The sequence below is a fragment of the Hyperolius riggenbachi genome, chromosome 3 (assembly GCF_040937935.1).
Source record: "Hyperolius riggenbachi isolate aHypRig1 chromosome 3, aHypRig1.pri, whole genome shotgun sequence".
Taxonomy (NCBI): domain Eukaryota; kingdom Metazoa; phylum Chordata; class Amphibia; order Anura; family Hyperoliidae; genus Hyperolius; species Hyperolius riggenbachi.
The window spans coordinates 59,698,172-59,722,269 of NC_090648.1; the positions used below are offsets into that span (position 1 = coordinate 59,698,172).

At 46.2% G+C, this 24,098-nt stretch overlaps 1 protein-coding gene across 1 annotated transcript; it reads left to right on the plus strand.

Annotated features, from left to right (window-relative positions):
* The first annotated feature begins 109 nt into the window (after positions 1-109).
* Positions 110-21,960, plus strand: LOC137562141 (zinc finger protein OZF-like). Its single transcript, XM_068273473.1, has 3 exons — positions 110-250; positions 19,598-19,668; positions 21,228-21,960. The coding sequence occupies exons 1-3, from the start codon at positions 110-112 to the stop codon at positions 21,958-21,960; spliced, it is 945 nt and encodes a 314-aa protein (XP_068129574.1).
* Positions 21,961-24,098: the final 2,138 nt, after the last annotated feature.

The window sequence follows — 24,098 nt, forward strand, 5'->3', positions numbered from 1 at the left end:
AGCAGCATGCCGATCTGGAGCTGGAGATAATGGGGTCCTTATCAAGAGACTTTGTGATTATTATGATCAATTGTACTTTGTTAGGGACCAAACGGTGCCAAGACCGGCGATGGCAACATTGCCGCCAGAAAGCCTTTCATCTACTTTGGGTGGCACAGACACGACGGGGTCACCACCTGAAGACACATCCCAGGACAATGTTCCAGAGTCGACTTCAGAAGCAGAGTTGCATGACAACAGTACTTTAGCGGTATGTCTTTACTACTTTCATGGGTTCACTATGGTTCTTGCCAAAGTTGCTCTTGCCCTGACCACTTACCCTGGCAGGCAGTAGTGGATTGGTATAGCATTTTCACCTAACCCACAGTATAGGCAACTGTGCCACCAATACCGGTTGGTGCCTCCTCCGTATGGCTCATTGTACTTTGCCCCTAACTCTTGCATGCCTATAATTACCACAACCCATAGCTGGGCCATCTGTATATGTACCTGGCTGCCCCGTATGGGCAAGTCAAATAGAACACCCCCTCAGTAGGTGTACGTGACCCATCCCCATTGCTCAATGCCCCAGGAATGTAGGTCGATTGACAGCCAGAGTATAGCTAACATCCCTTCCCTCACTGTGACACTTCCCTTCTTCTGTCCAGCTTATTACCAGGAATTCTGGATTTTTTTTATTGAACGATGATAGTTAGGGCTAATATACCCCATTCCTGTAGCAGAATTAGGCTTTTATAAGACCAAAAACCCTGGGGCAAAAACCAGGGACGCGCTTCCTGATAAAGGCAGAGCTTTGGACTGTACCTCTGCCTCTCCTCGCATCAATCCCCATTGTTTGCTGCCTCTTTCTGCCTCACAGAGAGGGGCGGGGGACAGGCAGCAATCAGTGGTGGATTGATGCGAATGGAGGCTGAGCTACAGTGCTAACCTCTACCTCCCCGGGCAGCAAAAATCCACGACTTTGAAAGTCTGGGTTTTTTGTTCTAGGATTTGGGGGGTTTTAAACCCTCATTGTGCCACAGGAATGCAGATGTTTAGGCCTGACTATCGTCCTTAACCACTTGAGGACCACAGTCTTTTCACCCCTTAAGGACCAGAGCCTTTTTCTCCATTCAGACCACTGCAGCTTTCACGGTTTATTGCTCGGTCATGCAACCTACCACCAAAATAAATGTTACCTCCTTTTCTTGTCACTAATACAGCTTTCTTTTGGTGCTATTTGATTGCTGCTGCAAGTTTTAGTTTTTATTATATTCATCAAAAAAGACATGAATTTTGTCAAAAAAAATGATTTTTTTTTACTTTCTGTGCTGACATTTTTCAAATAAGGTAAAATTTCTGTATACATTTTTGTCCAAATTTATTGTGCTACATGTCTTTGATAAAAAAAAAATTCCATTCAGTGTATATTTATTGGTTTGGGTAAAAGTTATAGCGTTTACAAACTATGGTGCCAAAAGTGAATTTTCCCATTTTGAAGCATCTCTGACTTTTCTGACCACCTGTCATGTTTCATGAGGTGCTAAAATTCCGGGATAGTATAAATACCCCCCAAATGACCCCATTTTGGAAAGAAGACACCCCAAGGTATTCACTGAGAGGCATGGTGAGTTCATAGAAGATTTTATTTTTTGTCACAAGTTAGCGGAAAATGACACTTTGTGACAAAAAAAAAAGTTTCCATTTCTTCTAACTTGCGACAGAAAAAAAAAGGAAATCTGCCACGGACTCACTATGCTCCTCTCTGAATACCTTGAAGTGTCTACTTTCCAAAATGGGGTCATTTGTGGGGTGTGTTCACTGTCCTGGCATTTTGGGGGGTGCCTAATTGTAAGCACCCTGTAAAGCCTAAAGGTGCTCATTGGACTTTGGGCCCCTTAGCGCAGTTAGGCAGCAAAAAAGTGCCACACATGTGGTATTGCCGTACTCAGGAGAAGTAGTATAATGTGTTTTGGGGTGTATTTTTACACATACCCATGCTGGGTGGGAGAAATATCTCTGTAAATGACAATTTTTTTATTTCTTTTACACACAATTGTCCATTTACAGAGATATTTCTCCCACTCAGCATGGGTATGTGTAAAAATACACCCCAAAACTCATTATACTACTTCTCCTGAGTACGGCAATACCACATGTGTGGCACATTTTTGCACCCTAACTGTGCTAAGGGGCCCAAAGTCCAATGAGTACCTTTAGGATTTCACAGGTCATTTTGCGACATTTGGTTTCAAGACTACTCCTCACGGTTTAGGGCCCCTAAAATGCCAGGGCAGTATAGGAACCCCACAAATGACCCCATTTTAGAAAGAAGACACCCCAAGGTATTCCGTTAGGAGTATGGTGAGTTCATAGAAGATTTTTGTTTTGTCATAAGTTAGCGGAAATTGATTTTAATTGGTTTTTTTTTCACAAAGTGTCATTTTCCGCTAACTTGTGACAAAAAATAAAATCTTCTATGAACTCACCATACTCCTAACTGAATACCTTTGGGTGTCTTCTTTCTAAAAGGGGGTCATTTGTGGGGTTCCTATACTGCCCTGGCATTTTAGGGGCCCTAAACCGTGAGGAGTAGTCTTGAAACCAAATGTCGCAAAAATGACCTGTGAAATCCTAAAGGTACTCATTGGACTTTGGGCCCCTTAGCGCACTTAGGGTGCAAAAAAGTGCCACACATGTGGTACCGCCGTACTCAGGAGAAATAGTATAATGTGTTTTGTGGTGTATTTTTATACATACCCATGCTGGGTGGGAGAAATATCTCTGTAAATGACAATTTTTTTTATTTTTTTTACACACAATTGTCAATTTACAGAGAGATTTCTCCCACCCAGCATGTGTATGTATAAAAATACACCCCAAAACACATTATACTACTTCTTCTGAGTACGGCGATACCACATGTGTGACACTTTTTTGCAACCTAGGTGCGCTAAGGGGCCTAACGTTCTATTCACAGGTCATTTTGAGGCATTTGGATTCTAGACTACTCCTCACGGTTTAGGGCCCCTAAAATGCCAGGGCAGTATAGGAACCCCACAAGTGACCCCATTTTAGAAAGAAGACACCCCAAGGTATTCTGTTAGGTGTATGATGAGTAGTCTTGAACCCAAATGTCTCCAAATTACCTGTGAAATCCTAAAGGTACTCACTGGACTTTGGGCCCCTTAGCGCAGTTAGGCTGCAAAAAAGTGCCACACATGTGGTACTGCCGTGCTCAGAAGAAGGAGTATAATGTGTTTTGTGGTGTATTCTTACATATATCCATGCTGGGTGGGAGAAATATCTCTGTAAATGACACATTTTTTTTTTTTTTACATACAATTGTCCATTTACAGAGATATTTCTCCCACCCAGCATGGGTATGTGTAAAAATACACCCCAAAACACATTATACTACTTCTACTGAGTACGGCGATACCACATGTGTGACCCTTTTTTGCAGCCTAGGTGCGCTAAGGGGCCCAACGTCCTTTTCACTGGTCATTTTGAGGCATTTGTTTTCTAGACTACTCCTCATGGTTTAGGGCCCCTAAAATTCCAGGGCAGTATAGGAACCCCACAAGTGACCCCATTTTAGAAAGAAGACACCCCAAGGTATTCTGTTAGGTGTATGGTGAGTTCATAGAAGATTTTATTTTTTTATATTTTTCTAAAATGGGGTCACTTGTAGGGTTCCTACACTGCCCTGGCATTTTTACAGGCCCAAAACCGTGAGTAGTCTGGAAACCAAATGTCTCAAAATGACTGTTCAGGGGTATAAGCATCTGCAAATTTTGATGACAGGTGGTCTATGAGGGGTCGAGTTTTGTGGAAACAGTCATAAGCAGGGTGGCCTCTTAGATGACAGGTTGAATTGGACCTGATCTGATGAATAGGATTGCTAGGGGGGGTGACTGGAGGTGATTGATGGGTGTCTCAAGGTGTGATTAGAGCGGGGAAATAGATGCAAGCAATGCACTGGCGAGGTGATCAGGGCTGGGGTCTGAGGGCGTTCTGAGGGTGTGGACGGGTGATTGGGTGCCCTAGGGGCAAATAGGGGTCTAATCTGATGGGTAGCAGTGACAGGGGCTGATTGATGGGTGATTGATGGGTGATCAGTGGGTGATTAGATGGCAGAAAAGATGTAAACAATGCACTTTGGAGGTGATCTGAGGGTAGGTCTGGGGCAATCTGATGGTGTGGCAGGGTGATTAGATGCCCGTAAAAGGCAGGTTAGGGTCTGATCTGATAAGTGGCAGTGACATGTGGTGATTGACGGGTGATTGACGGGTGAATGATGGGTGAATGACGGGTGAATGACGGGTGAATGACAGGTGATTGACAGGTGATTACAGGGGAGAATAGATGTATACAGTAAACAGGGGGAGGTCTGGGGGGGTCTGAGGTCGTTCTGAGGGTGTAGGTGGGTGATTGGGTGCCCTAGGGGCAGATAGGGGTCTAATCTGATGGGTAGCAGTGACAGGTGGTGACAGGGGGTGATTGATGGGTAATTAGTGGGTGTTTAGAGGAGAGAACAGATGTAAACAATGCACTTGGGAGGTGATCTGACAGCGGGTCTGCAGGCAATCTGATGGTGTGGGTGGGTGATCAGATTGCCCGCAAGGGGCAGGTTAGGGGCTGATTGATGGGTGGCAGTGACAGGGGGTGATTGATGGGTGGCAGTGACAGGGGGTGATTGGTGGGTGATTGATAGGTGATTGACAGGTGATCAGTGGGTTATTACAGGGAAGAACAGATGTAAATAATGCACTGACGAATTGATAAGGGGGGGGTCTGAGGTCAATCTGAGCGTGTGGGCGGGTGATTGGGTGCCTGCAAGGGGCAGATTAGGGTCTAATCTGATGGGTAACAGTGACAGGTGGTGATAGGGTGTGATTGATGGGTGATTGATGGGTAATTAGTGGGTGTTTAGAGGAGAGAATAGATGTAAACAATGCACTTAGGAGGTGATCTGACGTCGGATCTGCGGGCGATCTGATGGTGTGGGTGGGTGATCAGATTGCCCGCAAGGGGCAGGTTAGGGGCTGATAGATGGGTGGCAGTGACAGGGGGTGATTGATGGGTGATTGACAGGTGATCAGTGGGTTATTACAGGGGGGATAGAGGCATAGAGTACACGGGGGGGGGGGGGTCTGGGGAGAATCTGAGGGGTGGGGGGTGATCAGGAGGGAGCAGGGGGCAGTTTAAAGTTTAAAAAAATAGCGTTGACAGATAGTGACAAGGAGTGATTGATGTGTGATTAGGGGGGTGATTGGGTGTAAACAGTGGTCTGGGGGGTGGGCAGGGGGGGTCTGAGGGGGGCTGTGGGCGATCAGGGGGCAGGGGGGGAGATTAGTGTGCTTGGGTGCAGACTAGGGTGACTGCAGCCTGCCCTTGTGGTCCCTCGGACACTGGGACCACCAGGGCAGGAGGCAGCCTGTATAATAGGCTTTGTATACATTACAAAGCCTATTATACCTATTACATGCGGCGGTCTGGGTGCTAGTAACCCGCCGGCGCTTCCGAACGGCCGGTGGGCTACAGCGCAAGGGGGCGGAGCCTGTTGCCGGCGGCTGATCACGTCACGAATGACGCTATTGCCGCATAACCACGCCCGCCGACACCACCGCCGATGGGCGTATTGCAGTCGTTTGGGCCCAGCCCTTGCCGCCGCCCATCAGCTTAAGGCAGTCGGCAAGTGGTTAAACGAAATAAGAGTTAAACGCTTTTTTTTAATTTTTCTTTATTTACTTCAGAGTCTCTTTATAAAGTTGTAATATTTATATTTTTTTTAATTTGTTTTAAAAAAATAAAGCTTTTTGGAATCTGAAAAATGTGCAAAGGTGTAACCTCTTACTTCTGTATCTGCAGTGTAACTGGTAATCAAATTTGGAAAGTTGTAAACCTGTCCTAGGAGTGGTGTGCCAGAAATTGACACTGTTTTTTTGTTTTTTTGTTTTTTTTTTACACATATATTGGCTTATTCAACGGCAGACGTTGTGCTGTAATTCGACATTGAAAATGAACGGCAGTATTACAACACAACGTCCCCATGAGAAAGCGGTATCAAACATTTATGCTGTATACATGTATGCTTGATACAATGCTCTTTGTATCTGTGTGTATCATCTGTGTTTACAGGTAACACAGTGAGTTAACGGTGTGCAACATACACAGCGCAAGGCCACACTGTGAATGACGCATATGTCTGAATAAACCTGCATTACCAATACTGTGTAACACAGTATTGGTGATACTTTACACACTGGCCTGGATTTGAATTCGCTGCAAGGCGAAAAGTGCTATACACTATGCCCCTGTATTCACGTACAGTGGACTCTGCCACCATACAGTTGGTCACAGGGAGAGCCAAATGAAGGCTCTTCCTGCTGCTAAACTCCCGCCACCAGTGGTGCTCAAATACCCCTTTTTAAAATTCGAGTTTGGTCGAATTCGAATAGTAAATTATTCGAGGTCAGTCGAATATTCGAGTCGAATAATTTTTACTATTCGATTCGACCTCGGACTTCGAGCTCACTATTCGAGTCGGTATTCGAGCTCATTATTCGAGCTGACTATTCGAAATGGCCTTAAATAGCTTCCAACACTTGTTTTGAGGGTGAATGATGCAAGAAACATCTTTTTTTCCAAGTAACAACATGTGGGGATGTTCCTTTAAAAAAAAAAGGTGAAAAGAGAAGTTGTGTCCAGAATTTTGTTCAGTACTGTATATACTTCTTCTTCTTCTTCTTTATCTTCTATATCTTCTTCTTCTTCTTCTATATCTTCTTCTTCTATATCTTCTTCTTCTATATATTCTTCTATATCTTCTTCTTCTTCTTTTATATTGTCTTCTTCTTCTTCTTCATCATCATCTTCTTCTTCTTCATCTTCTTTTTCTTCATCTTCTTCATCTTCTTCTTCTTCATCTTCTTCTTCTTCATCTTCTTCATCTTCTTCTTCATCTTCTTCATCTTCTTCTTCATCTTCTTCATCTTCTTCATCTTCTTCATCTTCTTCTTCTTCATCTTCATCTTCTTCTTCTTCATCTTCTTCTTCTTCATCTTCTTCTTCTTCATCTTCTTCATCTTCTTCTTCATCTTCTTCATCTTCTTCTTCATCTTCTTCTTCATCTTCTTCATCTTCTTCTTCATCTTCTTCATCTTCTTCATCTTCTTCATCTTCTTCTTCTTCATCTTCATCTTCTTCTTCTTCTCCTTCTTCTTCTTCTTCATCTTCTTCTTCTTCATCTTCTTCTATATCGTCTTCTTCTTCACTTATTTCTCTTTTCAATTTTTTTTTTTAAAGAAATGCAGCTATTTTTGAGCGTAACAAATAGCTGGTGGCGCACGCATGTTGGAAGCGCCATTGTATGTGCTCCCTGGCAGTGGAAACACACAGACAGCAGGAGGTAAATTCAGCAGCAGGAGGAGGAGGATGAGTGTGTGGCAGCAGGCAGTCAATGAGGCAGGCAGCGTGACATAATAGCCCTGGTACCTAGCGGTGATACCAGGGCTGTAAATAAACACAGCAGGCAGGAGGTCCCAGACAGCGGTCGTGCAGCCCACATCGTGTCCAATACACAAATGGGACAACACAGTTTTCAACCCGGGCACCTCAGAAAAATTAAACCTTTTTTTTAATGGTTTTTTGGTTTTGTTTGTAAAACAAATTACACAGATATATAGCTATTGTTTGACGTAATAGCTGGTGGACGAGTGGCAGCAGAATGTAATTCTGTGTACCCTGGCAGTGGGAAACACAGACCGACAGCAGCAGCAGCAGGAGGAATGGAGGAGTAATGTGAGCAGCTATTGTTTGACATAATAGCTGGTGGCAGACTGGCAGCAGAAGGTAATTCTGTGTACCCTGGCAGTGGGAAACACAGACAGACAGCAGCATCAGCAGGAGGAATGGAGGAGTAGTGTGAGTGTGGCAGCAGGTAGGCAGCGTGACATAATAGCCCTAGTACCTAGCGGTGATACCAGGCCGTAAATAAACACAACAGGAGGTCCCAGACAGCGGTCGTGCAGCCCACATTGTGTCCAATACACAACTGGGACAACACAGTTTTCAACCCGGGCACCTCAGAAAAATTAAACCTTTTTTTTTGTAATGGTTTTGTAGTTTTGGTTTTACAACCAATTACACAGATATAGCTATTTTTTGACGTAATAGCTGGTGACAGAGTGGCAGCAGAAGGTAAATCTGTGTACCCTGGCGTTGGGAAACACAGACAGACAGCAGCAGCAGCAGGAGGAATGGAGGAGTAATTATGTGTGCAGCTATTGTTTGACGTAATAGCTGGTGGCAGACTGGCAGCAGAAGGTAATTCTGTGTACTCTGGCAGTGGGAAACACAGACAGACAGCAGCAGGAGGAATGGAGGAGTAGTGTGAGTGTGGCAGCAGGCAGGCAGCGTGACATAATAGCCCTGGTACCTAGCGGTGATACCAGGCCGTAAATAAACACAACAGGAGGTCCCAGACAGCGGTCGTGCAGCCCACATTGTGTCCAATACACAACTGGGAAAACACAGTTTTCAACCCGGGCACCTCAGAAAAATTAAACCTTTTTTTTTTGTAATGGTTTTGTAGTTTTGGTTTTACAACCAATTACACAGATATAGCTATTTTTTGACGTAATAGCTGGTGGCAGAGTGGCAGCAGAAGGTAAATCTGTGTACCCTGGCGTTGGGAAACACAGACAGACAGCAGCAGCAGCAGGAGGAATGGAGGAGTAATTATGTGTGCAGCTATTGTTTGACGTAATAGCTGGTGGCAGACTGGCAGCAGAAGGTAATTCTGTGTACCCTGGCAGTGGGAAACACAGACAGACAGCAGCAGGAGGAATGGAGGAGTAGTGTGAGTGTGGCAGCAGGCAGGCAGCGTGACATAATAGCCCTGGTACCTAGCGGTGATACCAGGCCGTAAATGAACACAACAGGAGGTCCCAGACAGCGGTCGTGCAGCCCACATCGTGTCCAATACACAACTGGGACAACACAGTTTTCAACCCGGGCACCTCAGAAAAATTAAACCTTTTTTTTGGGGGGGGGGGGGTTTGTTTTGTTTTTACAACAAATTACACAGATATAGCTATTTTTTGACGTAATAGCTGGTGGCAGAGTGGCAGCAGAATGTAATTCTGTGTACCCTGGCAGTGGGAAACACAGACCGACAGCAGCAGCAGCAGGAGGAATGGAGGAGTAATGTGAGCAGCTATTGTTTGACATAATAGCTGGTGGCAGTGTGGCAGCAGAAGGTAATTCTGTGTACCCTGGCAGTGGGAAACACAGACAGACAGCAGCAGCAGGAGGAATGGAGGAGTAGTGTGAGTGTGACAGCAGGCAGGCAGCGTGTCATAATAGCCCTGGTACCTAGCGGTGATACCAGGCCGTAAATAAACACAACAGGAGGTCCCAGACAGCGGTCGTGCAGCCCACATTGTGTCCAATACACAACTGGGACAACACAGTTTTCAACCCGGGCACCTCAGAAAAATTAAACCTTTTTTTTTTAATGGTTTTTTTGTTTTGTTTTTACAACAAAATTAGACAGATATAGCTATTGTTTGACGTAATAGCTGGTGGCAGAGTGGCAGCAGAATGTAATTCTGTGTACCCTGGCAGTGGGAAACACAGACCGACAGCAGCAGCAGCAGGAGGAATGGAGGAGTAATGTGAGCAGCTATTGTTTGACGTAATAGCTGGTGGCAGTGTGGCAGCAGAAGGTAATTCTGTGTACCCTGGCAGTGGGAAACACAGACAGACAGCAGCAGCAGGAGGAATGGAGGAGTAGTGTGAGTGTGGCAGCAGGCAGGCAGCGTGACATAATAGCCCTGGTACCTAGCGGTGATACCAGGCCGTAAATAAACACAACAGGAGGTCCCAGACAGCGGTCGTGCAGCCCACATTGTGTCCAATACACAACTGGGACAACACAGTTTTCAACCCGGGCACCTCAGAAAAATTAAACCTTTTTTTTGTAATGGTTTTGTAGTTTTGGTTTTACAATCAATTACACAGATATAGCTATTTTTTGACGTAATAGCTGGTGGCAGAGTGGCAGCAGAAGGTAAATCTGTGTACCCTGGCGTTGGTAAACACAGACAGACAGCAGCAGCAGCAGGAGGAATGGAGGAGTAATTATGTGTGCAGCTATTGTTTGACGTAATAGCTGGTGGCAGACTGGCAGCAGAAGGTAATTCTGTGTACCCTGGCAGTGGGAAACACAGACAGACAGCAGCAGGAGGAATGGAGGAGTAGTGTGAGTGTGGCAGCAGGCAGGCAGCGTGACATAATAGCCCTGGTACCTAGCGGTGATACCAGGCCGTAAATGAACACAACAGGAGGTCCCAGACAGCGGTCGTGCAGCCCACATCGTGTCCAATACACAACTGGGACAACACAGTTTTCAACCCGGGCACCTCTGAAAAATTAAACCTTTTTTTTTTTAATGGTTTTTTGGTTTTGTTTGTAAAACAAATTACACAGATATATAGCTATTGTTTGACGTAATAGCTGGTGGCAGAGTGGCAGCAGAAGGTAAATCTGTGTACCCTGGCAGTGGGAAACACAGACAGACAGCAGAAGGGCAGTACACAGCAGCCTACTGTAGGTGTAAAATGTGTGGCTGCAGGCGACGTAATAGTCAAAGTGAACCAGGCTGGCTTAGTGAGCAGGAGCCAGGAGGTGGTAAAGGGTGGTAAGGCACATTAACGATGGTTCTTAGCCAGTTCATGTCCCCCTCTCGCCGACAACAGCGGCCAGGAACTCGCCTTCCACCCACGCCTGGTTCATCTTCAGAAACGTCAGTCTGTCCACAGACTTGTGAGACAGACGTGAGCATTTCTCGGTGACCACACCACCAGCTGCACTGAAGCAGCGCTCGGACAGCACGCTGGAAGGGGGGCAGGACAGCACTTCCAGGGCATACTGCGCCAGCTCGCTCCAGATCTCCAGGCGCTTGACCCAATACTCCATGGGATCAACAGGGGCATCGCTGTCAAGCCCGCTGTAGGACCCCATGTAGTCAGCCACCATGCGGGTCAGGCGCTGGCTGTGACCGGAGGAGGATGCTGCTGCATGCACCTCCTCTCTAGTCACTGCTGCCGGAGCCTCTACAGTCCTGTAGAGCTCGTGGCTGAGAGACAGCAGGTCTGTGGGGTGCTTGCTGCTGGATGCAGGCACCTGCTGCTGCCTCTGTGCTGGCTGCTGGACAGTGGGGGTGGAAGGCTGGGGGAAGGCTTCCTCCAAGCGCTCAACAAGGGCCTGCTGCAAGCTCCTTATTTGTTGCGCTGGGTCTCCTCCTGCAGGCGGCAGGAACTGGCTCAACTTCCCCTTGAGGCGTGGGTCCAACATCATGCTGATCCAGATGTCCTCCCTCTGCTTCATCTGGATCACCCTGGGGTCCCTGCGCAGGCACGTCAGCATGTGCGCTGCCATTGGGAAGAGGCGGGCCACGTCTGCTGGCACATCGACGGCAGTGCTGCTGTCCTCATCCTCCTCTGCCTCGTCAGCCTCATCCTCTCTCCACCCCCGCACCAACTCAGCTGCACTGTGCTGCTCCCCTTCATCAGCAGCAAGGTCAGGGACCTCCACCAAGTCCTCCTCCTCCTCCCCCTCAGAGGTGGACTGTGCAGCTGCTTGCCGCTCCTGCTGGTCCAAGGCTGCCGCTCCCTGTTCCAGCAAAGCATCGAGGGCCCTGTTCAGCAGACAAACCAGGGGCACCCACTCGCAGACCATAGCATGGTCCCTGCTCACCATGTTAGTGGCCTGCAGAAAGGGAGCCAGCACTAAGCACACCTGCTGCATGTGCCTCCAGTCATCATCGGGGACGATGGACGGGATGTTGCTGGTCTTGTCCCTTCTCTGAGCGGCGGAAACAGTGGCCAGGGCAAGGTACTGGTTGACAGCGTGCTTCTGTTCAACCAGACGCTCCAACATCGCCAGGGTGGAGTTCCAGCGAGTCGGAACGTCAAGGATCAGCCGATGGCGTGGCAGCTCCAGCTCCTTTTGCACGTCTTCCAGGCTCGCACAGGCTGCAGCCGAGCGCCGGAAGTGACGCACAACGTTCCTTGCCGTTTCCAGCAGTTCGCCCATCCCCTGGTAGGTGCGCAAGAACTTCTGCACCACCAGGTTCAGCACGTGGGCAAGACAGGGGATGTGGGTCAGGTGTCCCCTGTCTATTGCGGCAACCAGATTGGCCCCATTGTCGGCCACCACCTCTCCGACTCTGAGGCCTCTGGGGGTCAGCCAAATCCTCTCCTGCTCCTGGAGTTTGGCCAACACATGGGTTGCCGTCAGCTTGGTCTTCCCAAGGCTGACCAAGTGCAGCAGCGCTTGGCAGTGGCGGGCCTTCACGCTGCTGCTGAGGTGGGGGGTTTGGCCAGGTGTGCCGGAGGATGGCAGAGGATCGGAGGAACCTGCTGCAGTTCCCCTGACCCTGCGGGGTGGCACCACCCACTGTGTTGCTGCTGCTGCTGTGCCCGCTGCTGCTCTCCCATCCTCACCCCCTTCCACCAAGCTGACCCAGTGGACAGTGAAGGACAGGTAGCGGCCTGTCCCGAAGCGGCTGCTCCAGGAGTCCATGGTGACGTGGATCCTTTCACCAACCGCGTGCTCCAGCCCTTGCTCCACATTGGCCATCACAAAGCGGTGCAGTGCAGGAATGGCCTTGCGGGCAAAGAAGTGTCTGCTGGGGAGCTGCCAGTCTGGGGCTGCGCAAGCAGGCAGCGCACGAATGTCGCTCCCCTCCTGCACGAGCGTGTACGGCAGGAGTTGGGAGCACATGGCCCGTGCCAGCAAGCCGTTCAGCTGCCGCACGCGACGGCTGCTGGGAGGCAGAGCCCTAACCACCCCCTGGAAGGACTCGCTCAAAAGGCTCTGGCGTGGCCTTTTGCTGGCACGGGAATCAGCAGACACAGCGGAGGAGGCCACTGAGGACTGGCTGCCAGAACAGGCCTCAGTGTCGGCGGCAGGAGTTGCAGAGGGGGGAGGAGCAGTGCGTTTCCGCACTCCTGCTGGTGCTGCTGGAGGAGCAGGAGGGCGGGTGGCTGCTGTTGCTGCTGCTGCTGCTGCTGAAGGCTGTGCAGTGATGGGTGTGGTGCCACTGTCAGCACCAGATGCCTTCAGCCTCTGGAACTCCTCATGCTGGTGGAAATGTTTCGCAGCAAGGTGGTTGATGAGCGAGCTGGTGCTGAACTTTAAGGGGTCTGCACCTCTGCTCAACTTCCGCTGACAGTGGTTGCAAGTGGCGTACTTGCTGTACACAGTGGGCATGGTGAAAAATCGCCAGATTGGTGACAGAAACATCCCCCTACGGCATGGAAGCGCTGCTGCCTGTCTCCCTGTGGTGGTTGGGGGGGGGGGCTTGGGTGCGGCTGGTGGTGGTACAGGCAGATGCTGCTGCTGCTGCTGCTGAGCCTGAGACACCAGCAGGCTGTGGGACCTGCCTACTGCTGCCAATGCTTGCAATGATGCGCCTCCTTGCAAGGCCCACAAGCGCATCCTCCTCCTCCTCCTCAGAGCTGCTGAGGACGACATCCCCTGGAGGTGGTGGCACCCAGTCTCTGTCTGTCACCGGGTCATCATCATCCTCCCCCTCCTGAAACATGTCCTGCTGGGATGATGACCCCCCAAACTCCTCTCCTGATGCATGGATGGGCTGCTTGACTGTCGCCACAGTCTTGCTGTCCAATCCCTCATCCCCCAAAGTGCCCATCAGCATCTCCTCCTCCAAATCGCCAACAACAGCAGACAATACCCTGATGGTGCCTGGGGTAAAAATACTGCTGAGTGACAGGTCGCCAACTTGTGACGGTGAACTGGCCTCCTCCCCAGACCCTGCTGGGCGGCTGCTGCGAACAGGGGTGGTGGTGGTGGTGGTGAGGGTGGAGGCCTCGGATGCAGAGCTGATGGCGGGCTGCTCATCCTCCGTCATGAGTTGCACCACAGTGTCTGCATGCTTTTCCTCAATGGGACGTTTCCGACCCGGCTGGAGGAAAATCGGAGCAGGTGCTACACGCTGCTGCTGCTGCTGTATCTCTGCAGCGTGAGTTGCAGATGCTCCTGCTGGGCGGCGCCCAAGGCGTCCACGGCCAGTGGCTATGGGAGGAATGTTAGCCACTGACGCTGCTGCTGCTGCTGCGGAACTGTGCATGGTGGCGCGGCCGCGGCCTGCCACAATGCTGCTCCCTCTCCTCCTGATTCCCTTGCTGCCCTTCCCCTTGCCCAAACCGCACTGGCTGCCACTTCCAGACATCTTCGATGTTTTGGGCGTAAAGACAAAAGTTTTTTAAAAGGGCGAGTTAAAAGTGGGGTACTTTAATGGAGTGGGTTGGTGGGTGAGGTGACTGAGTGAGTGTCCCTAGTACAGTAAGTAAGTAGTAACAGTCAGGAAGTACAACTAGAAGTTACAATAATCAGTAGTAATCACAAGGAAATTTAGTGTGTGTACACTACAGACAGTGAGTGCACGCACGCGCAAACACGCGCAGGAGCTAGCCTATGAACAGTGACTGAGTGAGTGTCCCTAGTACAGTAAGTAAGTAGTAAAAGTCAGGAAGTACAACTAGCAGTTACAATAATCAGTAGTAATCACAAGGAAATTTAGTGTGTGTACACTACAGACAGTGAGTGCACGCACGCGCAAACACGCGCAGGAGCTAGCCTATGAACAGTGACTGAGTGAGTGTCCCTACTACAGTAAGTAAGTAGTAACAGTCAGGAAGTACAACTAGAAGTTACAATAATCAGTAGTAATCACAAGGAAATTTAGTGTGTGTACACTACAGACAGTAAGTGCACGCACGCGCAAACACACGCAGGAGCTAGCCTATGAACAGTGACTGAGTGAGTGTCCCTAGTACAGTAAGTAAGTAGTAAAAGTCAGGAAGTACAACTAGCAGTTACAATAATCAGTAGTAATCACAAGGAAATTTAGTGTCTGTACACTACAGACAGTGAGTGCACGCACGCGCAAACATGCGCAGGAGCTAGCCTATGAACAGTGACTGAGTGAGTGTCCCTAGTACAGTAAGTAAGTAGTAACAGTCAGGAAGTACAACTAGAAGTTACAATAATCAGTAGTAATCACAAGGAAATTTAGTGTGTGTGTACACTACAGACAGTGAGTGCACGCACGCGCAAACATGCGCAGGAGCTAGCCTATGAACAGTGACTGAGTGAGTGTCCCTAATACAGTAAGTAAGTAGTAACAGTCAGGAAGTACAACTAGAAATTACAATAATCAATCAGTAATCAGAAGGAAATAGAGTGTGTGTAGTGTGTACACACTACACAGACAGTGAGTGCACACACACACGCAGGAGCTAGCCTATGAACAGTGACTGAGTGTCCTAGTACAGTAAGAGTAAGTAGTAACAGTAAGTACAACTAATTACAATAATCAATCAGTAATCAGAACTTCAGAAGGAAATAGAGTGTGTTGTACACAGACAGTGAGTGCACACACGCAGGAGCTAGTAGCCAATGAACAGTGACTGAGTGTCCTAGACTCCTATAGTACAGTAAGAGTAAGTAGTAACAGTAAGTACAACTAATTACAATAATCAATCAGTAATCAGAAGGAAATAGAGTGTGTGTGTACACTACAGTACACAGACAGTGAGTGAGTGCACACACGCAGGAGCTAGTAGCCTATGAACAGTGACTGAGTGTCCTAGACTCCTAGTACAGTAAGAGTAAGTAGTAACAGTAAGTACAACTAATTACAATAATCAATCAGTAATCAGAAGGAAATAGAGTGTGTGTGTACAAGACAGTGAGTGCACACACGCAGGAGCTAGTAGCCTTAGCCTTAGCCTATGAACAGTGACAGTGAGTGTCCTAGTACAGTATAACTACAATACTAAATACAGAATCAATCAGTAGTAAAGGACAGCAGAAATACTGGTATAGATGAGAGAAATATACTAACAGAGGACAGGAGAGAACAGCTGCCCACACAGGCAGGCCCTGAGGCCTAAAGCTGTGTAAGCTTGCCTGCAGCAGCTGTCTCTGTCTATGTAACACAAAAGCTACTAACTAAAATACAATGTCTATCTAACTAACAACAATATAGGTGTGTATAGGAGGTGTATGTGAGCAAAAACGCTAGGTAAATGACCACAATAGAGCTCTTGCTAAGCCAAAGCACAAAGGAGCAACTCTCTCTCTATGCAAGTCTCAGGCAAGGACGGAGAAACCTAAAATGGCGGCCGCTATTTATAGGGTAGGGGCTGGCCAGGGTCCCCCTCTGTGATTGGCTGCCGTCAGAGGGCCTGGGAGCCCTCTGATTGGCTCTAAGGACATCAATCTGGGCTATGACGCTATTCGAGCTCGGTACCCGAGCTCGAATAGCGCCGTTTGCTCGAATAGCTCGAATAGTGAATGGGCTATTCGAGTGTACTCGAATACCCCATTCGAATAGCTGCAGCTATTCGGAGCTCGAATACCGAGCTCGAATAGCAGAAAAAGAGCTCGAATATTCGAGCTACTCGAATATTCGAGCTCTGTTGAGCACCACTGCCCGCCACCATGAAGGAATTGTAATCTGGATGTAGTTGTCCACAGGCCACAGATATAGTCTCCTCTGCCCTCCCTTTTGCACTGGCAGCATGGGAAATCACCTCGCTCAGCAATGTTTTGTGTCACTCCCCCATCCCTGGCATCAAATGGCGTAACATCAGGAACTAGCTGCGTACATGCTGATTTAAATTGCACAAGGTACACATGAGCTCCAGATTAATTATAAATGGGTTTCATTTGTGGAATTCACCCAGGTAAAGTGCTGAGCTTTTTCAGTACTTTTTGTGCTCAAACCTTTCCACTTGAGCAACTCCCTTTTTTGGTTGTGGGCTGTCCTGGGCTGCGGGCAGCTCGACCGTGATTGCGTTCGATTGATCGATTGCAAATATAAACCAGCTACAAACGGTGCGAATATTGCGGTTGCATTCGAGAAAATGAGATAAAATCCAACCTGTCCGATCCTATTGAGTTCGATAATCTGATCTCATGCGACCAAAAAATCGACTGGGAACATACAATGTTGCTTTTTTGGCACCTTCGATTGTGTCAAATTCGATCAGATTTATTGATCGCATTTACAATCGAAGGTTGCTATTGCATGGTGTAGAGAGGGCTTAAAGTGGACCCAAATCAAACATTTTTTTAATTAAAAATATTTAGTTGCACCACTCTCACACATACAAAGAAAAATAAACACTCCTTCAAGCCTATGAGCATTTCAGTGCATGCTTTTCACCCTTCTCTTTTCATAACTAGGGTTATACAGGTGGCAGCCATTAGCAATTCCTCCATTGCCAGACACCACCTACTCCAGCATTTTGCCGGATTCTGTCCCGGCAATATGAAAGGAAGGGATGGGTTCCTCCAATAAATGTAAAATATTTTAGATTTGTCATCATGCAGCTGAAAAAAGGCTGCGTTTTATTATTATAATTTAGAAAATAGATTTAATTTCTGAAATCTTGTATTTTTACGGTAATTTGGGTCCACTTTAACTTAGATTAATCGAACCCTAATCTGGATTCAGCATAGACAGGTTTGTAGTAATCTGTGATATTTGTAAATGGGAGTGCTGCTCTGCTCCACTGTAATTGTTTTGTTTTGTTGCATGTGTTTGTGCTGTCTATATCACCAGTGCCACCTTTCGTTGTTAAAAAAAATCAATAAAATTTGACTTAAAACAAAGATATGCATATTCATATGAAGTTTGTAAGAAGATTTTGAGAAGAGTGCTTTCCAAATTTGTGAATTTGGTACTGAACACATTATTATGTATGCATAGAACACTGAAACTGTCCATCCTCTACTGACCTATTCATTGTGGTTCCATCTATTGTTATGTTATTGAAGAATCTCCAACTTTGGTCAGCTCCTTCCATTTGCCTTTTGTTCATATTGTGGAATGTTAATGAAGTTATCACCTTGCTGGTCGGGGGTTAATTTACATAAAGAGGTCTTGGAACTGTCTTTTAACAATATCGTAAACACACCTTTTGTTCTTAACAATACATTTTTTTTAACCAATGGAAAACAACCTTATGCTAGTAAATGGAGAAGATGAGAATAAAAGATGGGTCAGGCCTAAGTCAGACAGCAGAATAGCAGAGACTTCACAGGAATAAGGAGCCCCTATACTGCATCCTACCAGGTAACTATGACCATTCTGATTTACTCAGTTGTAATATTAGTCTAAACACATTGTAGTTAGGATTGTATTGTATTATTTTTCCTTCTTTAGTTTGTATTTTAAAGATAAATTATGTTAATAAATGTGATATTTCATAAGCCAGTAAGAGTAACTCTTATGACTGGGTGGCACATGTGTAGGTTTTATATTGTACAAAAGTGTACCTGTTAGAAGAAGAGCACTAAGGCTTGTGTTATGCCTGGGCTATACTGGAGAGATTTTTGGGGGGCATATGATTGAAATATTTAAATTCTTGTTAACAGTTGCTCTTTGTGTCAATTTTGTTTGTTGATTTTAAAATAAAGTGTAAATAATGTTATTGTACATAAAGAATTCTGAATAAATCCTACAGGCAAAAATAATTTGATTAACAAACTAGGGATGATAAAAGGGATTTATAGTTTATCAGAGTTTAAGAATCAGTCACAATGCGGTATGTAGATCAGTTATAAGGTAACATTAATGTATTCATTTCCTGCATTAATATCAAGTTCAGTGCTACCCTGATTATCTCTACGTAGACAATGTAATAATGTAATATTTTAAAATAGTGGTAAAACATATTTTGAAATGCAGTGGCCAAATAAGTACTAAAGTCTGAGGTTTGCAAATGAGTGGCCAGAGGGTACATTAATCAGAGTCATCTCAGGGTAAGTGGTATGAGGAATAGTGGCACAAGGCAGTAACAAAGCACCGCCTGGGAAGGACCTACACAAAGATGCCAACAAGCCTGCTTTTTTTATGGCACATGGTTCTGGCAGCTGGAGAGTGCACTGTGCATCTAAATAAAAGAGGCATGTGTTTATTTTCAAACTATTATTACTGTTGTTATGAATATTGCTAATAATATTATAATACCAGCCTAGCATCAGTAATATGCATGTTATTATTATCATTGCTTAATTATCTTTAACACTCCTAATGTTAAATTGAGCTTAGCCTCCTAACACTAACAAATCTTACCCCCTCTAACCTATCTAATAACACTAACTCGCCTATATCAAGCCACACTAACCCTCCTATAACTAACCCTCACCTGAACTTGTTACCCTATCTCCTAGCACTAACCCTGCTTTACTAAGCACCACACTAGCCTCTATAGATGAGCTTTTCAGCTTCATCATAGCCAATAACATTACTCCGGTATACATATAGCCGATAGTGGTACTTGGCTGTATCAGCACTGTCTCTAATCCGCAATCCTCAATGCTGACTGCCCAACCCCACCACTTGCTATGCCAATAGTTGGAGTTCAGCTATATAATAGTTAAACCTCAATATCAAATTTAATTACTCAGTGCACCAAAGCTGCACATTTACATTGTGTTCTATAACAGCACCTGATTTTAAAAACAAACTGTACATGCAAATTAACTGCTTTGGTGCACTTCTTTTCAGGGAGTGCTTCTGATCATAAAGATATTCCTGAGAAAACCCCAGAAGGACGCAGACGAATCTAAAACCTGTCGGTGAGAGGTTCAGAGCTGTCAGCTTCTAATTCCCAGTGTAAGTGAAATCTACACAGGAAAAATAAATTTACAGTGCATTTTACTCCTGGACAAATGTACTCCTATATGTGTAAATGCAAACATAATTTTCAATTGTCATTTTAAATTAATGTACAAAAGCCAAAAAATCATTGATGTGTGGTGAATCCAGCAATATGTAATATGTTGGAACCTTCCTAATAATGATAAAGTTAGTATTTTGTTTTATCCTGAGAGGAATTCTAAATGTGTTTTATATATCTGTTCTATTGTTGTTGATTAATTACATGTTAGTCTAAATTGTTCCTCCAATGCACAAATCTTATTAGTTTTTTTTTAGTTTTTTGTTTGTTTTTTATTGCATGAAAACAAACCTATTATGCTACAAGATTGTACCTGTTCGCATATTGTGGCCATGAAAACTTTCCTTTTATGTTAAAGGATACCTGATCTGAGCCAGCAGAGAAAAACAGATGTTATAAGTGTGTGTAGGTAGGGGTGCAGATGCTTTATGCACATCCCAGGTGCCAGTGTCACCCTCCATTGTGCAGTAAAAGGCTCTATTTGGTAACCCTAGTCAGAATGTTCAGCATCCTTACAACTGGATATATTACGCTGTGTGCGCATGCACAGTATGTCAGATCAGCAGCCTTGTGACTGTGCTCCCTGCTTGTCTCCTTCTATGGGTGTATTCACACATGCGGGGAGCAAATTCAGAAGGCTGCCAACCTAACATAATGCACATGCACAGCGTAGTATGTCCACATCAATGGGCACTGACCACAGTTAAGGAACATTATTCCAATTGCATTTTGTAGAGATGACAATTTTTCTGTGTAATTCTTGTATATGATGATCTAATAAGCCGCATTATGGATTATCATGTGCTAGTTTCAAGTATCTTAAAAGGGATTGTCATCTGAAGTATAGGTTTCTAATAGACTAGGGATGATCGGAAATGCCGATTACCGCTATCGATTTACTCCTTCCATGTGTTTCCACATTCTGATGCGGATTTTCCACCAAAAATAAATTTTCACGTTCTCTGATTAACTTATTCATAGTAAGTCTTCTAAAGTTCTGATTGGCCTAAAATTACCAAAAATCGGTAAGCGGAGTTCTGCGAAAAAAACGCATTATCTGATTGGCTAATTCATTCAGACTTTCTGAGTCTACTGATTGGCTTAAAATTACCCAATATCGGTAATGCGGATTTTCCACCAACATTTTTGCCTAAAATCCGCATTCACTGATTGGTTTATTCATTCTGAGTCTTCTGATTCTTCGGCTTAAAATTACTGCATATCGTTAAGCGCAATTTCCACATAAATTTTCACAATTCCGCAAGTACCTGTGTTTCGCATTAGTATTTCCAAGTTCCACATTCCAATGTGGAAATACAGATTTCCAATCTGAAATGCGGCAATTGCATTTCTGTGGAATCTGAATGAGCAAACCTTTAATAGACCATTTTTTGTTTGATACGCTGACAGAGCTTTTGACAATACAGCAACAATAACATATAATATAATCAATTGCAGGAGCAAAAAGTATTTCCAGCAGCCCATGATGAGTCACAGAGGAGACAAGATGCATCACTGCTCAGAGTGTGAGAAAAGCTTCTATCTTCCATCAGAGCTTATTAGACACCAGAGGAGACACACTGGGGAGAGGCCATTTTTCTGCCCCAAATGTCAAAAATGTTTCAGTCAGAAGGGAAGCCTCATGATTCATCAGAGGATTCATACTGGAGAGAAGCCTTTTTCCTGCTCAGAATGTGACAAATCTTTTACTAACAAGTCACACCTTATAAGGCATCAGAGGATTCATACTGGAGGGAAGAATTTTTCCTGCTCTGAATGTCAGAAATGTTTTGCCACAAAATACAGCCTCATAGAACACCAGAGGATTCACACAGGAGAGAAGCTGTTTCCTTGCTCAGAATGTGAAGAACTTTTTACTTCAAAAGCAAGCCTCAAATACCACCAGGTGATTCATACTGGAGTGAAGCTGTTTTCTTGCTCTGAATGTGATAAGTCCTTCAGCACTCAACAAGCATTTAGTATCCATCTCCGCATTCACACTGGAGAGAAACCATATAAATGTAGAGAATGTGATAAAAGGTTCTCACAGGATTCAACTCTTACTCGGCATCAGAGAACTCACACAGGAGAAAAGCCCTTTAGCTGCTCAGAATGTGACAAGATCTTCTCAGTACAGTCAAATCTGAGAAGACATCAGAAGATACATGAGCGAGTGGCTGTCAGCCTGTAAACTGTGTTTTAATAAACATGTTGCTGTAGCATCATAAGATAATGATCATTGATAAGTAGAACAGATTTATTAATTAACATGTGATTTGGGGGTTGATGCATGAAGCTGCAGTAATATTTCTGTACACAGACAGTGCACAGCAATATTACCGTTACTGCCGGCAGCGAGTTACCATAAGTTCCATTATTAGTATGATCCATGGTACTCGTGGAAAACGATCATTGCTACATTAAAGTGAACCTAAAGTCACTTTAGGTTCACTTTAACGTGACTTTAGGTTCACTTTAACAACATTACTAATGCTTGTTATTGTAGCAACGCCAGCAGTATTTAAGCACCACAGGTTGTGCTAATAGCAAAACTCGCAGTAACTTGATTCCAGTAGTAATGCTAATATTGCCCCGCACTGTCTGCATACAGCAATATAACTGCAGCTTCATGCACCTCTAAGAAGCTTAATCCACCATCAGAGATCACAGAACAGGCAGAAAGTATGTTGTTTTTGGTGACATATTAAAGAGACTCTGAAGCGAGAATAAATCTCGCTTCAGAGCTCATAAATAGCAGGGGCACGTGTGCCCCTGCTAAACCGCCGCTATAGCAAGGCTTAACGGGGGTCCCTTCACCCCCAAACCCCCCACTGCGACACTTGGTCGCAGACGGAGGCAGGGCTAACGGCCGCAGCCCGGCCTCCAGTCGCGTCTATCAGCGGCGCATCGCCGCCTCTCCCCCGCCCCTTTCAGTGAAGGAAGACTGAGAGGGGCGGGGGAGAGGCGGAGATACGCGCTGACAGACGCGCATGGGGCAGGGCTGCGGCGGTTAGCCCTGCCCCAACCAGGAAGCGCTCCCCGGCTGTATCGAGGGGGTGAAGGGACCCCCGTTAAGCCGCACTATAGCGGCGGTTTAGCAGGGGCACACGTGCCCCTGCTATTTATGAGGTCTGAAGCGAGATTTATTCTCGCTTCAGACTCTCTTTAAGACAATCACAAATTAAATTAACTGTGATCAGTAGAGTTGGGCCGAACCTCCGATTTTAGGTTCGCGAACCTGGTTCGCGAACTTCCGTGGAAGGTTCGGTTCGCGTTAAAGTTCGCGAACCGCAATAGACTTCAATGGGGATGCGAACTTTGAAAAAAAAAATAATTATGCTGGCCACAAAAGTGATGGAAAAGATGTTTCAAGGGGTCTAACACCTGGAGGGGGGCATGGCGGAGTGGGATACATGCCAAAAGTCCCGGGGAAAAATCTGGATTTGACGCAAAGCAGCGTTTTAAGGGCAGAAATCACATTGAATGCTAAATGACAGGCCTAAAGTGCTTTCAAACATCTTGCATGTGTATACATCAATCAGGTAGTGTAATTAAGGTACTGCTTCACACTGACACACCAAACTCACCGTGTAACGCACCGCAAACAGCTGTTTGTGTAGTGACGGCCGTGCTGGACTGGTGCGCACCATGGCGAGAGTGCAGGTTTTGGTGGCTTTACAGCCCATATGGTCGCCTGGCTGATGTAGCTGAATGACAGAACAGTGACTGTCCAGCTGATCAAATTTAGTCTGACCACAATGAGGCAACGACCTTATTATCGTGGGTGTGCCCCCCGAGACACTCATCTAGGCGCCGGTCATTGCTTCATTGTGATACGCAAGCCCCTTCACCACGGCAAGGTAATGATCACGAAGGGGAATGGGCGCATGTACATGCCTTTTCTTTTGTTGTTGCAGCTGCCCGCAGTGCCGCCAGAAAAATTAGGCAGTCATGTACACGCACCAGAAAAATTATTACAGCGGCCGCTGCTAGCAGCGGCCTAAAAAATTCAGCAATCCGCCTGGAGTCCCGGACCCTGTTGGTGGTGGCGGAGAAGGTAGTCAAGCGGCCTGCAGGCAGGCATGCTGTGTGGAGGGACTGGGAGCGACTTAGTCCTCTTGGGGCAGGCCAGGCAGCCAGTCACACGGCGTGCAGGCAGAGATGCTGTGTGTGCGGGGACTGACTTAGTCTTGGGGCGGGCAGCAGCCCTCCGGGATCCATGCCTCATTCATTTTGATAAAGGTGAGGTACTTAACACTTTTGTGACTTAGGCGACTTCTCTTCTCTGTGACAATGCCTCCAGCTGCGCTGAAGGTCCTTTCTGACAGG